This window comes from Camellia sinensis, chromosome 4, assembly GCF_055761805.1.
Source record: "Camellia sinensis isolate YWXY chromosome 4, ASM5576180v1, whole genome shotgun sequence".
Classification (NCBI taxonomy): domain Eukaryota; kingdom Viridiplantae; phylum Streptophyta; class Magnoliopsida; order Ericales; family Theaceae; genus Camellia; species Camellia sinensis.
Window position 1 is genome coordinate 146,601,825 of NC_138964.1, and position 17,237 is coordinate 146,619,061.

At 38.8% G+C, this 17,237-nt stretch overlaps 1 protein-coding gene across 10 annotated transcripts; it reads right to left on the reverse strand.

Moving 5' to 3' along the window:
- Positions 1–2,159: 2,159 nt before the first annotated feature.
- Positions 2,160–16,884, reverse strand: LOC114262656 (uncharacterized). Of its 10 annotated transcripts, XR_014327638.1 has the most exons (13): positions 16,637–16,808; positions 16,373–16,512; positions 15,673–15,797; positions 15,504–15,578; positions 14,453–14,539; positions 7,822–7,878; positions 5,470–5,562; positions 4,979–5,051; positions 4,763–4,838; positions 4,544–4,634; positions 3,682–3,805; positions 2,858–2,905; positions 2,160–2,560 (listed from the first exon to the last, which is right to left on the reverse strand). XR_014327638.1 is itself a non-coding variant. In XM_082866494.1 (12 exons), the coding sequence occupies exons 3-11, from the start codon at positions 15,721–15,723 to the stop codon at positions 3,686–3,688; spliced, it is 723 nt and encodes a 240-aa protein (XP_082722620.1). In that variant the 5' UTR covers positions 15,724–15,797; positions 16,373–16,512; positions 16,637–16,810; the 3' UTR covers positions 2,160–2,560; positions 3,682–3,685. The 10 variants fall into 10 exon arrangements, 6 of the variants coding, with proteins under 6 accessions (XP_082722620.1, XP_082722621.1, XP_082722622.1 ...); XR_014327639.1 differs by lacking the exon at positions 16,373–16,512 and having other exon boundaries at positions 16,637–16,880; XR_014327640.1 differs by lacking the exon at positions 15,673–15,797 and having other exon boundaries at positions 16,637–16,871.
- Between the last annotated feature and the right edge of the window lie 353 nt (positions 16,885–17,237).

Below are 17,237 nucleotides of genomic sequence, written 5' to 3' on the forward strand. Positions count from 1 at the left end.
ACAAATATTTACTAATAATTAAAATAATTTTGATGTAATTAACACTTTTTAAAAAGAATTACAGCAAAGTCTCTGTCACCACCAATAATTCCATCGACAAGTATGCCCAAGAAAACGATTGATGGTAAGGTGCTACCTAGTCCATGTGTAGATGTGAGAGAGACTGATTTATACGAACATTTTCCATAAATTATTCAAGCTACAGACATGATTTATATGAACATTTTCCATAAATTATAAAAGATTTTTTTTCCAGCTGTAAAATTCCAAATTTTGCGGGAACAAACTGGAATGAGGTCACTGCTGTCACTGTTGTGCCTTAATTTGAGGTATATTATGGGTTTATTTTTACAATCTGAACCGTTCATTTTGTAAGATTTGTTGAATACTTGATACCTACCAAAAATTATATTAATCGGTAATCAAAAAAATAAACAAAAAGTTTTTCTTTTAAGAAGTAGCATAAAAAAATATGCAATTCGATCATATACTTATTGATATTCGATTAATATGATTTTTGGTAGACATGAAGTACTCAACAGACCTTACAAAATGACGGTTCGAATCATAAAAATAAATTCATAATACATCTCAAATAAAGGCACAACAATCACCGTTGTGCCTTTAGCACAGCAGTGTCCCCAATTCCGGGAAAACTAGAACAAATCATTTAATGTGATTTTGATGGCCTCTTCAATGAGTATATGATCGAATTGTATATTTTTTATGCTATTTCTCAAAAGAAAAATTTATTATTTTTTTTTTTTAATTACCGATCATATAGTTATTAATATCTGATTAATATGATTTTTTGTAGGCATCAAGTATTTAATAAATCCTACAAAATAAATGGTTCAAATCATAAAAATAAATCCATAATGTACCTTAAATTGAGGCACAACAATCACTGCTGTGCCTTTAGCACAACAGTGACCCCAATTCGGAGGAAACTGGAACAAACCATTTAATGTGATTTTGATGGCCTCTTCAATGCTTTTGACTTCATCTATTGATTGCATGCACACATGACATGGAGTGATTAATTGGTGTTCTTAAATCACTTCATATCATTTATCACTTTATAATTGCAAAATTATTTAATTAAAAAAAAAATTAGTTGATGAAAACCCTAGCCACCAAAAACCACTCAAATCCCTTTAGACCCTCTGTTGCGACCTTTTTCCCTTCCCCATTCCATTGCTCAACAACACATGCTCGGCGCAAGTGCGATATATACACAAGTGCAAATTTGAACTGCCTGATGCAAATGGAAATTGTGCAGAATTGTGCACACTTGCCACTTATTCTGTGCATCTATTGCACTCACACCCAATCACATATCGCATTTGCAATAAACACAAAGAACACTTGCACCGAGCATGTCTTACAGCAAAGTGATCCTCTTGATTTTTATATACATATGATTGTGCAGCTGTGATTGTATTTAAACATAAAAAAAACAAACAAACAAAATAATCAAAATTCCCGACTTAATAATTGCTTATTTTAGTATCATTAAAAAAATTAACATAATATCTATTGTCTAGCATACACTTGGTGATCTTTTCTTATGTGTATATTTTATTTTATTTTTAAGTTCAAATGATACTAAATGGCATTAATTAAGTCAAGAATACAGAAGCACGGTTTGGATTAACTTTTGAGAGTGCGTCCTAGCTGATCCCTTTCATAGGCAGAAAAACCTCGGTTAACTTCCAAAATTCCTTCCAAATTGAATTCTCATGAAGCTCATCAATCGGGAGCTTAGCTTATATTTCCGCATCATTTTCTCCAACACACAATCTTTTGTTCGGAAATCAACTTCAGAACAAAACCATCTGATTCAAAAATCAACTTCCTAACATAAACTATTTGATTCGATTTGACTATCTTTGATTTGAAAATCAACTTACCAACAATAAATTCAAAAGGTCTAAATTTCCTCCCAAGTTGACCAAAAGAACTGTGCATGTGAAAATGTCAGTCACTACATTTGTATCATCTCCTACGCTATAAACATAATTGATTCCCTGTTTGAAAATTATTATTAAGAAAATAGTAAAACCAACTAATATCTTGTCATGTGTTCTGCTTAATATATATATATATATATATATATATAAACGACATACCAGGAAAACAGTGCAAAACAAATCATATTTTCAAATGTTTAGAAATCACATGAGATATATTAACTTGTTCTCCTAAATGCTTCCAATAAGTTTACATACACCGAATTAAACAAATAATGATCAAGGAATTTGTCGGTGATCAAATTTTAGACAAACTATACACGTCACTTCTTTATAAACCGTACTAGTCGTCAAAAGTAAACGTTCCCTCTCGCAAGTTTCAGAAATGGAGACTACCATCAAATTGTTTCAAAGCTTTCCTCATGAATACAATTTAATTTTCTCAACCAGGGTACAGAGTATTAAACAAGCATGTCAGTGTTACTAACGTTGTTGGGAACTAATAAAAGGTTGAAGTCATTGCACCTCCAAAAGGGGCATCTTCTATCTTGTGGATTTCCAACCACATCATGTTTTCATCACAGTTCCTGGCAAAAATGGAAAAACGGGGCTCATAAGCAAGTCAGAGAAGAAAGAGGATAGAGTGAGAAGAACATGGCTGCAAACCCACAAATCCAATACTATACATTCAACAATCTAGAAAGCAAGAAACACTTCAAAATGGGAGTGGTGTTCGTGTCCGACATGAATGAGACACCAACAAGCCATGGACATAGATGTCTACATGTCAGACACGTCACGTCACGTGACGTGTTAAATTTTTTTTAAATTATTATTTTTTTAGGAATACTTCACGGATACGCATATCCTATGTTTGAACACACCTAGAACACTTTTGTAGAGACAAACTAATTCCGATATGAAGAGACAACCTGCAATTTTTTTGCAACTGTCACTGAACAGTACGATAACTTTAACAATTTGTTGTTAACAAAAGTGATACCCATAGTCTTAATATAGAAACCACATTTTAACAAATAAAATGGTTAATTACACTTTTCACCCTAGTTTGAAAAAAAAAAATTCACTTTACTTCCTATAATTTCAATTTGAACAATTTGTTTCGTACACTTTTAGTTTGGTTTCAATTTGATGCTTCCATCTAAATTTTTGTTAATTTTGTCTGTGTGTACAATTTAGAAAATTGACAAATGTCCCAAAATTGTTAATTTTAATCTTCAATTTAGACAGAATGACCAAATTGAAACTAGACTATTCTCGTTTGGAAACAGGCTTTTTTAGTAACTTTTTGGTTTTTTAGCTAAAATATGATGTAAAAAAAACTAGTATGTTTGGGATGACTTTTTGACTTTTTACGAAAAGGTTTGCAAAAAGTATAGAGAAAATAGAATCTTTGACTTTTTTGTATGAATTGTTGACTTTTTGATTTTTTTAATAACTTTTTGGCTTTTTGGCTAAACCGGTCGCTTCCCAAACGAGGCCTTGAAGTATATGGACCAAATTGTTCAAATTAAAATTATCGGGACTAAAGTGAAATTTGGGTCGGATAAAAGTGTAATTAACCCCAAATAAAAACAGTATACTGATAGCATAGAATAAAAATTTTAAAACCTAAGTTTTTGCAGCTGCTTTGTACTTTAATAACTTAAAGGAGTGGACATTAAATCACAAATGAAAATGGACTGACTTGATCACTGAACTCGCTGGAGCAGTTTCTCCACCATAATCTTTTGCTGAACCCCACTCAACGAATCTGAATTCATAATTGCATTTGATACAAGGATGACTGTAGATGGAGCCTCAGCGTTCACCTACATTGATACAAAAATGTCGAGAAAATAAGAAAGCATCAGTACTAGAAAGTGATTTATTTTAAAAATAAGAATCCAAACTATATTTACAAATATTAAAATAGCAAGAATAAATTCTTCTTAAAAGGGCTTTTGGCTCAGCCCGCATAGATGACATAAAGCCTAGAGAAAGTAAAGGTCATAATACACAAAGGAAAGGGGAGAAGAGAACATAATAATGATGATGATAGTCATTAAGGGATTGTTTTACTTATAAAATTTATGCAGTAACGTGGCACTCTCACTCGCTTTTTAAACTTGAAGTCAATCCAACTTTAAGCTTGACCAAACTAGATTGCAACAACCCTTTATCAACCATCCACTAAAGCACCCATCATCAATCCTACCATGTACTTGACGACATAGGATCAGACCTTCTGCAACAGTCATTGGCCATATCAATAGTTGAAAAAATCAAGGGTTTCTCCCAATTAGATGGAGGGCTTCGTGAAGGGAAGGTGGTAGTGCGGAGCTGGTGAAGTAGAGGTCTAGGGAGGGTGAGGGAGGCACAAGGGATGGCTCAGGCAGCTGGTGGTGGCAGGGTCGAGTGAGGGGTGGCTGGTAGTCGGGGAGTTTAATTTATTAATAGGGTTAAACCTGGGGTTATTTTTTAATTTCCACAAAAATAAAATAAAATAGTTTTGAAGCAAGGAAGCTCTTCAAGCCAACTGCAATAAGGAAGCAACGCAAGTTTCATACCCAAACACGGCCATTTAAACCAACTGCTATCTCAAAGGAGAGCTTCTTCCCAAGACCTTCAAGAACCGGACATGTTGGGGAGCTGAGCAGCCTAGAAGACGAAAAAACAGACATGTCAACACAACTGAAAGAAAATCTCAATACGTAGATTTCAAACAGAGTGGTTCTGTGTTGGAAATACTGAAATATCCATGTATTAAAGGAGAGGGAAAATCTCACATTCGGGCAAGGCCAGTTGATGATTCAAATGTGAAGCCATCTTTAAGGGGACCATACTCCGCTGCTTTCCCAGTGGCTACAAAACATGAACAGTTTTTCAGAAACTATAGGTCAATTGAGAATCTTAAATCGACCGAGAATTTTACAAGTAAAAAGAAGGCAACACATGGAAGCCATATATAGAATGGAGTTGGAAGTCTAGAATGAAAAACCAACCATCAGTGCATGACAACTCGGGATTCATGCCCATGTTTGCCTTCACAACCCGAACATAGATCAAAGTACCTACCTGCAAGATGAAGGTTAAGCCAACTGAGATGCAATAATATTAAAAGAAAAAAATTAGCGATAAGTTTCAATTTTTAGGACAGTTTTGCTGAACTACAATGGGTGCATATATTCAGCAGTTCCAAACCACATCCAATGGGAATCCCAGCCTGCCCTTGATTTACTCTTTTTCAGTTTTCCCATTCTCAGTGTTGGTCTTAGCACTAAACAAACAATCTGTTGGTCAGATTCTCTTTTCCTGAAGCAGGTTTTGCAATCCAATCATGGAACATGAACACAAGATTGAGACGGACATAGTCATTGTAAGCATCTTCAGGTCATATAACCCAAGTTAACGAGAAAACAGCGGGGCATCAATCAACAATAAATAGGATAGCATAGTGCATTAGTCAAAACATTCTAAATGCTGAAACTTGCACCTCAAACTTGGGTATGTTTCTCCTTGTTCCTCCTTCAAATGAAAGTACAGGAAGAAATGCCAATGCAGGCCCTTTTATATCCACAAGGAAGTTCTGAAATGAGTAGAGCAAAGAATTGTGTCAAGAGTTCGCATAGATTTTAAACATACTAAAGTGAAAAATAAATTGGATACCAGTGATTTTTGTTTTTTTAAAACAAACATGATAAGTGAAATATATTGCATCATTAAATATTCCTCTTCAAGAAGGTACATACAACCCAAAACAGGCAAATAGAGATACAAACATTACCGATATTTTAGAGCAATCATACATAAACTCAATAAGAGCACTAAGGATGTCAAAAAATAAACATGTGGTGCAAGAAACATGATGTCTAAACTCTATCCTGTTTGGCAAGAACAGTGGCATGCATGACTCTGACACAAATACACAAAGACCCTTTTTTACAAGTCCTTAAGAAAGGTCTTAAAAACGTAGCCATCCAAACACTATCCCCTCAAAAATCAAGTTTAACATTTTTGTTTTCAACAGAAAAAGAAAATATGAAATTGATGCCAGAAGCAACTTATACAGAGAGAAAGGAAGTTTCTAGCCATAAAAAACAGGAAAATTTAACAGCAAGCATCAAGACTTACAGTATTCATGTAAAATTTGAGATTATATAGTGATTAAAGCTACACATGAGAACAAAATTAACTTTGATTTGACAAGAAAAAAGCCTTGTTCAATTAACTATGACAAGGTTGATGCATTCTGACCAGAGATGTAGAAAGAATCCCCAATACTACCCCCCACTATGAAGCACGGACACGGACACCGATATGGAACACGGCAATTTCCAAAAAATGGGGACACGGACACAGCGGGAGACACGGCGACCTTTCTTTTTTTAAATATATTTTTATGTGCTATGTAGATTCATATTACATTCATCATAAATCAAAATTAATAAACACTAACATAGTAACATTAATTCAATAAATATAATCACTACATTTAAACAAATTAATAGATCATTCATTCACAAAGAAGTCATAATAAACGATAACAAGAACTAAGACGAGAAGGGGAAAACATTCAACATCTAACAATATTCTTCGCAAAAGCACCAAATAAGAGAGGCAAAAGAAGAAGAAAAAAAAAAGTCAGACCCGCCGTGTCTCATGCCGTGTCCCGATATGGACACGTGTATCCCCACCGTGTCCCCTACAAAAAAATCATTAAATTAAAGGGTGTCCCCGGCTTGTCTTCGTGTCGAACACCACCACGGCACCGATTTTGAAGTGTCTATGCTTCATAGCTACCCCATTAGATAAACTCTCAGACTTTGTGATCTACATATTTATTTGGATCACTCCCCACAACTCCAATAGTTCTCATCAACAGTTTGCATGTTTTCAAGGATCCTCAACAAGTAAGATCTGTTCAAATGATCTCAAGTGATTTCTCATTTTTTCTCCCTCTTGTAACAGAACACACAAAATAATTGTTGCAGGGTTTGCAGGATAAGCCTCTTTCCGCTTCCGTGGCAGCAGAGGTACAAACAGCCTATGTTTACTGACACCATGTCTATTTGTTCATCTGATTTACTGAGAAGAGAACCCCTTGAGATGCTCAAGCTTTTAACGGTCACCCTAAAATGGGAATGACAAGTGAATAGAAAGGTAATCTAAATGCATCCTGCACCAAGTTATCAATAGTGAGAATGTCCACACGCACATACACCCAAAAAAAAATGAGCTTTGTTGGCACACCAGACTTCCAAATAAATTCCCCTAGAAAAGAAGCCATATCCTCACCGATGATCAAAGAGTGCTAGGATATAATCTTTTCCATTTCTTATACTCTCCATTGCTCTCAATTTTCTATCCATCCTACCAGATGGAGTATTAGGTTCTAAATTATTCAAATTTGTGATCATAGTCATTTCCCCCTTTCTTCTTCTTCTTCTTCTTCTTCTTCTTCTTCTTCTTCTTTTTTTTCTTTTTTTTTTGATAAATAAGCAATAGTCATTTCCCCTTCTTAATGTAGAAGTTTCTTAATGATTCAAACTTTTGTAATCATTCATGTCAACTGGTGTCAAAATGAACAACCACATTAATGCCACAAAAGGAGGAGGTGATAAAAAAAAAGAGATTTCCACAATGCTTGTGTTACATAGGCTATCAAGCTACACAACACAGAAATCTGACAGAAAGAAAATTTTTAATATATTTATAACAAATAATGGAGAACCAAAACACATCCTTTAATTGCAGTAATAAGCTAATCAGAAAAATAGAAGGTTTAACTATAACTGAAATTAATAAACCAATAACATTGAATGATGTAAATGATTAGAGTGCTTACATCAGCTTTGGAATCTACCACAATTCCAAGAACATTATCCCCCACACAAGGCACGTACTATAGAGAACAAAATTCAAACACAAATTAGAATGTTCTATGCAGGAAATAAGACATAGAAACATTAGAATTATTATATGCAAGAAACAAACTCAAACTGATAACTGATAGTAAAATACATAAAAATTTAAAGAACAATGAAATCCTAGTGTAATAGATAGCAAGAAAAAAAAAATGAAATACATTCAATTTTGAGTGCATAGATTTGTAAAATCATAGAAAAATCACTAATATTATAATGTAGAGCTAAAGTGAATATTGATGAGCTTCATGTATAAGATCAAACCAATCCAAACCAAACTAAGCTTTGTGTCCCAATCAAGTGGGGTCAACTACATGAATTTTGTGAGGCCATTTTGCTTTGTCAAGGGCTATATGCTCAATTAAATTAAATAAATCCATTTGTTTTAAAATCATATCCCATGTCAATTTAAGTCTTCGCCAATCCCTAACATTTTCATATCACTTTTCCTTACCATTGCATCTACAAGTCTTCATTGTACATAATCAAAGCATCTTAGCATGTACTCTCTAAAGTTATCTTTGATTGGTCCTCTATTTCAGGAATATATTCATTTCTAATTCCATATTTCATACTCTTACCACAAATCCATTTAAGCATTCTAATCTATGCTACATTCATTTCATGAACATACTTCTTAGTTGTTCTTAAGCCATACAATTATGTGTTTTTAGTATTTTAATTTTATAGATAGATAGATAAATAGATGTTCTATAAAGCTTTCCTTTCAATTTTGTCAGTATTATATAAGATCAAAACGATTAAAAACATAAATAAAAAAAGAGAAGAATACATTTTAAATAAAACAAAGTAAATAAACCATGACAACATAAAAAAAAATAAAAAATAAAAATTTGGATAAATAACCAAACTTTATTACAAAAGCATCAAAATGATGCAAAGAAATACAAAACTGAAAGTCACCGAAGCTCACAGAATCAACAAATCAAATCCTCCACAAAATCTACAAAAGCCAAAACATCAGGATTAACCGAACGTGTCACCCAACTACACAAAACCATAAGCAGGCGTCTTTCTAACCAAGGAACCGAATGAGCTACCCCCTAGAAAACACGCCTATTATGCTCCAACCAAACCATCCATAGAAGATAATGAGAGGCAAGTATCCACGCCTTTCGGCGCCGCCGCCCAACACGACCCCAACCCAACTCTACAGAACAGCCTTGACTGAATTCGGCTGCACCCAAACCAAGCCAAAGGTCGCAACAACAAACATCCAAAGACAAGAAACGACCGGACAATGAACCAACAAATGATCCACCGACTCCGCATCACCACAGCACAAGCAACACCAATTGACTAAAATGTGGCCACGACAAATCAAATTATCCAAAGTCAAAATACATCCCAACATTGCCGTCCACAAGAAAAAAGGCACCTTGGACGACGTACCTGACACCCAAACACATTGCCAAGGGAAAACAACAGCCTCCTCATGAACAAGCACATTATAAAATGAGGAAACAGAAAACTTTCCTTTAGCCCTAGGGCAATCCCACTCCAAAGCATATAGCCCCAACCCCCCAACACGCAACTCATATAAAAAACCCAACTCCAACAGCTGGTCTTGCTCCCAATCTTGTACATTACGGCACAAGTGCACATTCCAAAACATCGAATCCCCTCGCCCAGACCGCACAGCATCCACCATCACCTCCGTATTAGCAGCAATTCCAAAAATCAAAAGGAACCTCACTTCCAAGGAAAGGTAACCACACCACCTATCCCGCCAAAACCGAACTCTATCCCCCACTCCTACCTTCAATTTAACCCTCCTCCAGAACTCCTCCCACCCTAACCAAATCCCTTTCCATAGACCATGGCCATGTGATTGGACCACCCGCCCAGAACTCCACCCTCCCCTCCCCTCACCTCACCAAATTTTGCCACCACCACCCTCCTCCAAAGACAGTCTCTCTCCGCTACAAAACGCCACAACCATTTTCCCAACAAATCCACATTAAACATAACCAACCTCCGAATCCCCAGACCCCCATTGACCCTGGGACGACAAATCCGATCCCAAGCCACCAGATGATGAGAACCCTCCTCCCCATTGCCCCAGAGGAAATCCCTCTACAACTTCTCAATCCGCTTTGCCATTGACACCGAAATGACATGAACAGACATAAAGTAAGTTAGAATGCTAGATAAGACACTCTTAATCAACGTGAGTCTACCAACTTTTGATAAATACTGCAACTTCTACCCAACCAACTGCTGCTGCACACGCTCCACCACCCCATCCCAAACCCCCTTCGCCTTGAAAGACGCCCCGAGAGGTAACCCCAAATATGAGACTACCAGAGATGTCATCTTACACCCCAGAATAGCTGCCAACACCGATGTCCTCTCCACCTCGCCCACTGGAATCAGTTCCGACTTCGCTAGATTCACTCGAAGGCCTGAAACTGCCTCAAAACACAACATCACACACCTCAAGTGGCCAATCTAAGCAACATCTGCACCACAAAAAAAAAGCGCATCGTCCGCATAAAACAAATGGGAAATCGTCGGAGGTACTGTATCCACTCCCACAGCGAACCCCTGCAACAAGCCCCTTTACATTGCTCGAGACAGCAAATGCCCCAGCACCTCCATTACCAAAATGAACAACAAAGGAGATAAAGGATCCCCTTGCCGTAACTCTCTATAAGTAGGAAAGAAACCCGCTAGAGACCCATAAACAAGAACTGACATCTGCACCATAGATATACAAAAATGAATCCACCTCCTCTATCAATCCCCAAAGCCTAATATGTGCAACATATACAATAAAAACTTCCAATTTACCTTATCATAAGCCTTCTCTATATCAAGTTTGCAGATAAGCCCCTCTTGCCCTTGCCGAAGTCTAGAGTCCACACATTCATTTGCCACTAGAACCGCATCCAGAATTTGCCGACCACTCACAAAAGCATTCTGAGACTCAAAAACCACCCCTTCCAACACACCTCGTAACCGATTCGCTAACACTTTTGCCAAAAGCTTATATACACTACCCAATAAACTAATAGGCCGAAAGTCCCCAATATCCGCAGCCCCATCCTTCTTTGGGATCAAAACAATAAACGTGGCATTGAAGCTGCGCTCAAACTCCCCTGACTGATGAAACTGCTCAAACATAGCCATCATATCTACCTTCACCACCCCCCAACATTGCTGAAAAAAGACTATCGAAAAGCCATCTGGACCTGGCGGCTTATCCCCAAGCATACTCTATAAAGCCTCAAACACCTCATCTTCGGCAAGAGGTCATTCCAACAAGCAACTATCCGCCTCTAAAATGTATCAAAAATAACACCATCCAGGCCTAGTCTCCACACCTCCCCTTCATCCTGAAATAAATGCTCGTAGAAACTCACAATACCTGCCGTAATCTCCTCGGACGATGACAGCTCCACACCATTTACTCGCAATCTGCCTATCTGGTTCACCCGTCGATGAGCATTTGCCAAACGGTGGAAAAACTGTGTGTTTCGATCCCTATCCTTGAGCCACAAGCATCTAAATTTCTGCCGAAAACTAATCTCCTCCATACAGACAATGTGACCAAATTCCGCACGGGCCCCATCTCGACGAGTAAGATCTGCCTCAAACAATCCCCCCGCAGCCTCTATCACATCCAACTCCTGCAACACAGCGAGCACATTGACCTTCTGGACCTGCAAACGCCCAAACACTTCCCTATTCCACGTCTTCAAATCGAACTTGAGAAGTTTAAGTTTCTGTGCCAGGTGACAACTCGTCAAGCCTGAAACAAAATAATTGTCCCACCAACCCTTCACCCACTCCTTAAAACCCTTAGATTGCAACCACATATTCTCAAACCTAAACGACGCCGGTCACCTCCTGATTCCGGCACTATCCAATAAAACTGGCCAATGATCTGTTACTGGACGGGACAACCAAATTTGAGTCACTTGAGAGAAATGCTCCTCCCACTCCCCTAATACCAAGAATCTATCAAGCCGAGACATTGCTCCTCCCCCCAGACCACGTATAGGCACCACCCTACAACGACAAATCTACCAGTGTCATATCATCAATAGACGAAGAGAACGCCCACATAAAATCCACCACCGAAGTTGCCCCCAACTTCTCCTCTAGACTCCTCACCACATTAAAGTTGCCACCTACACACTATGGAACCCCCCACCGATAAGCAATGCATTATAGCTCCTCCCAAAAAACTTAGCCGCTCCTCTCCATGAACCGGCCCATATACCCTTGTAAAAGCCCACCGAAAATCGTCCTCAACGCACTGAAATAAGCAAGAAATCGAAAAAGCCCCCACCTATTCCTCCTCTTTGACCACCACCCTTCTATCCCAACAAAGAACTCCCCCTGCCACCCCTAGAGCCAACAAATACGTCCAATCCACAAACCGACCACCCCACAACTCCCTAAGAATCTCCCTCCTAAACACTCCATCTTAGTCTCCTGAAGACACACCACATCTGCCCGCGCACTATGGAACACAGACTTTACCAACCCTCTCTTGCCCCTATCATTTAATTCACAAAAATTTTTAACCGCATTACAACAACAACTAATTTCCGAGACCCTTTCTAGTGCCCCGCCCATTCCCTCCTTTTTTCCGATCATAATTTATGGAACACTCCAGTTTCCGTAATTCCCGAACACTCTTTCCATCGTGTTTCATAGGCTCCACCACATCCCGAGTAGGAGCCCCATCCCTCCATGAGTCCTCTATTGCAAAAAAAATTCCAGTGCCTCTTCCTCATGCCCTTCAAAAGAAACCCCCAAAAATTGGCTCACCTCATTGATACAAGAAAGGACCCAATGCAAAACCTCCACTGGGCTCGGACATCCCTCCCCCTAAAACTCTGTTTCTGTCACCGATACATCATCCTCCTCCTCCCTAACATCCACCCCAACTTCCCCGCTACAGGGTACCTCTGGTCCGACCACCAAGGCCAGCTCATCTGCCACGTCAGCCCAGCGACCTTCCGTCTGCGTGTCCACTGCCTCACGCCTGTCCTTGCAACCCCCCTCATCATGGCTCTGCCCCTCCAACATGGCACCAACTTGATGCAACTGAGCATGATACAACTGCGAACCAGTGACGGCAGAACCTGACGACGGCGACATGTCCACTGGCCAACCACTGGCAACCCTCTCGTGAAGTGGCGTATCCTCCACCAACACCCCCAAAGCATTGACAATCAGACAGCACCCAACCCTGTCACGCAACAACGCAAAGACCCGACTGAGATCCAGGTTGGTGTTACTAGGCTTGCCTGAAGCACTACCGCCTGGGTTGGGCTGGGCGAACTCCTGCCCCACAAGGCCCACCTCACTTTCCACATAACCGAGACCCTTGGCAACATCTGTTAGGCCCCGCCTGTGCTTGCCCACTAGATTAACAATGTTTTGGGCCTTGTCAAGGCCCAGATGTGTGGCCTTAAAACCCCCTTTAAAGCCCACACCCTTCCCTACATGGAAGCGAGGCCGATACCAAGAAACCCTAGATTCATTCTCCCTCCCAAATCTTTGCAAACATTCCTTCACCCCCAAGATCTTCGGGGATCCTTGGTTTGGTTGGCGTGAATCACACCCTACCCTTCCCAATCAAAGATCCGCCTCCACCGCAAAAGGCAGCGCAACAAGCTCCACCGTTGGCCCGTCCTCCACCCACACCGGCACCAAATAATTCCAAGACCCCCATTGAATGGAAACTCACGATGGTGTGTAAATTAACAATGATAAATTTTGTTTTAAAAATTAAAGGTGGGTGTCTTAATAGATTACAAAAATGAGGCAAATGTTTTCATTGAAGCTTTAACCATTATTCTGAGCAGTAGGGTAATCCAATGTAACATTTTTCAATAGTACAAAAAAAGACCTCAATCAGCCCTCAGAAAAACACATGCAGCTGAGTAGAGATAAAAAGGTGATCAAATCACATTAATGCTTCATCTCGCAATAATTTCTCACCACAAATACCCATAGATTTCCCTTATCCAAAAGTAGAAAAGGGAAAATCAACACTTAGCTTCCAAACTTTGAATATTCTGCTGGTTTTAAATAGCTAAACACTGTTTAAGGGGATAAATGAAACACGGGCAAGTTTGAAAAAGACAATTTAGTTAAAATCAAAACAATGTGCTTGTTTTATATGTCTAGGATAAATATGAGAATGCTTTACTTGCCCACCTCAAGTTTGGAAAAACCCTTGTGAAATATAGGTTGCATAACTAACTTCAAGCAGTCTCGTCATAACCATTATGAAATGGCATAATAAACAATCTTAACATATCCAGACGAATACACAATAAGGAAGAGTGCACAAACACTATAGCCCATGATTATTCAAGGTTAAAATATTGGGAAACAGAAGAAAATCTAAATGCTTACATGGAATGAGGCAAATAAAATTTACAATTTTTTTTTTTTTTTCCTAATAGGGCTAAAACTTATAGGTTGTATAGTTATTAAAACATCAGAGAAAAATAAGGCACCTTTTTCACATTTTATCATATGACATGATTTTAACACCACACTCACTCTCTTTTGGAAGCTCTCAACCCAATATTTGTTTGGCTTCACAAATCTCAGCTTCCCAGCCTTCATGACAGAAATAGCATCACAGTCCTGAAAATTTTGGGCAGACAAGAAGGATGTGAATTGAGAATGAAAATAAACATATTGATAGGAAAAATATTTGAGTATAACATAGAGGAATGAAATTGAAGTTGGAGAAGAGTGTGATCGGTGACTCCACACTTCATTAAAAAAACAAAAATTTAAATCACTACAAGCATGAAAACTACAACCCAACGAGCAAGGGCTAGCATAGTTGGCCAAAACCCTTCCACCTCCTTACTAGGAGGTCAAGGGTTTAAGTCTTGCCATAGGCAAGACTCCCCCTAACCCAGGCAGCAGCCTCAAATGTACCAAAAAAACTACTACCCAACAAGAAATTTGCGTGAAATTCGAGTGGTTAAGAGCAATGAAACCAAATGAATTCATGACCAAATTGAAGTTAGAGAAGAGAGTGTGATCAGTGACTCCACACTTCATCATTAATGATGTGTTTGATTGGGGGATTTGATAAGAGCTTTAGAAAGAGAAATGAAAAAAGTAGGTGAAATATAAATAAAATATACCTATATTTCACCTAGTTTTATATACTTTTTTTCCAATCTCTTTCCAAATCTCTCTCCAAATCCCCCAACCAAACACAACGTAAAGAAAATAAATTTAAATCACTACAAGCATGAAAATTACTACCCAACCAACAAGGGCTAGCAAAGTTGGCAAAAACCCTTGCACCTTACCCCCTCCCCCATTCTATGGCCTCCGATGTACCCAAAAAACTACTGCCCAACAAGAAATTTGAGTGATCGAGAGCAATGAAACCAAATAAATTCACGACCAAGTTAGGAATTGTATATTTGTGGAGACCAAATAAACAAAATCACTATCTTCACAACACTTTTTTTTCTTTTTCTTTTTTTCCTTGTGTGACTCATTTTCTTAGCCAAAGGAAAAAATAATGGGTAATTTGCACCAAATCCAACAAAACAACACGCACACAAGTAAGAATAAAACAAACCTGATGGAGACCACCCCCAAGCTTGATGGTTTGATTAGCCATACTTGAGAGGTCAAGAACCACATCCCCTGGAACCTGAACACATTCAAAAACACATATATATTTATATCCACATATAAATATATATAAATTGTACATACAATGCAGGGGAGTTAATGTAACTACTCACAACAGATTGATCGACAAAACTGGATGGCGAATTCGACAGATTAGCTTCCATCTCGAGAACAAACACTCGAAAATATACGGGTTTTCGTTTACTCTATGCAATGTTCTATCAAATCATAAGATTCACTGCATATAATATTGAATTGTGAAGCAAAGAAGAGACTTGATTGGATCTTCTACAGCTATATTTTTGCTACGAGTCGGAATTAAAATAAATATGGAGAGAGAGAGAGAGGGAGAGAGTAGAAATCTGTAAGACACAGTACAGATGCGGGGCTAGGGTTTTTGTTCTGGTAATGGTATGGATGCCCCGGCTAGGGTTTAAGAGGAAGTAAACGGAGGTGAAACAGAGTTACTATAAAAAATAGATTAGGCTTAATGGCAACTGGGCGTGGCGCCGGGGACCGCACTCCCCGTCCCCGATCCCCGAAGCTACAAAACTCCCCGTCCCCGTCCCCGATGGGGAACCCATCACCCCCCCACCCCCACCCCCGGCCCCGCCCCCGCCCCCAACGGGGATCGGGTTTCCCCGACCCCGGAAAATCCCCGTAGCTCCCTCTCTCTCTGTTTAGCTTTCTCTTTCAATAATAAATCATCAACATCATTTTCATCAACAACATCATCAACGGAGACAGACAGATGTGGAGACAGACAGATTACACCCAAAAAAAAATGTATATACAGATTAATAATATACAGACCCGTAGCTCCGTCGGCAACATCATCAAGATCTGAGATGTGAGATGGGATCTACGGTGGTGTGGAGACTGCGGTGGTGTGGAGGAGATGGGATCTACCCCGGAAAATCCCCGTAGCTCCCTCTCTCTCTGTTTAGTTTTCTCTTTCAATAATAAATCATCAACATCATTTTCATCAACAACATCATCAACGGAGACAGACAGATGTGGAGACAGACAGATTACACAAAAAAAAAAAATGTATATACAGATTAATAATATACAGACCCGTAGCTCCGTCGGCAACATCATCAAGATCTGAGATGTGAGATGGGATCTACGGTGGTGTGGAGGAGATGGGATCTACTCAGATCTGTCGTGGTGGGAACCGAAGCCGTCGCCACTGGAGATGGAGAGAAGAGAGAGTGAGAGAAGAGAAGGGAGAGAGAGAATAGATCATACTAAACATATATATATATATAATATATAATATTAAGGAGAGAGGAGTGTTGTGCCTGTGTTCAACCAAACCAAACGCTAAACATACACATATACATATATATATATATATATATATATAATATAAATCGGGGCTAACCGGGGCGGGGCCGAGGATGAAATATGTATCACTGTTCCTGGCTCGAATGTGAGATTTATTTTTGAATACTATCCCCAGCCCGTCAAGGGTATTTTTTGAAAAAAAATCATTCTTATCGAGGACAAGGGTCGGATTCCCGTCGGGACAAGTTCAAATTGCCATCCCTAAGCTTGGCATTGGCTGAGCTCATCTTCACATATGAGGAAACGTGTTCCGATTTTTTTATCCGTTCATTCTTTAAAGATTGATTGAGTAGAATATTAATTATTATATGTTATAAGGTATATTATA

Bases quoted from the DNA above. Each gene is read 5' to 3' on its own strand.
- LOC114262656 (XM_082866495.1), bottom strand. From the start codon at position 15,723: ATGGAAGCTAATCTGTCGAATTCGCCATCCAGTTTTGTCGATCAATCT. The intron at 15,579-15,672 runs GTGAGTAGTTAC...GAATGTGTTCAG, and splicing joins GTTTTGTCGATCAATCTGTT to GTTCCAGGGGATGTGGTTCT. The intron at 4,635-4,762 runs GTGAGATTTTCC...TTCGTCTTCTAG, and splicing joins TCAACTGGCCTTGCCCGAAT to GCTGCTCAGCTCCCCAACAT.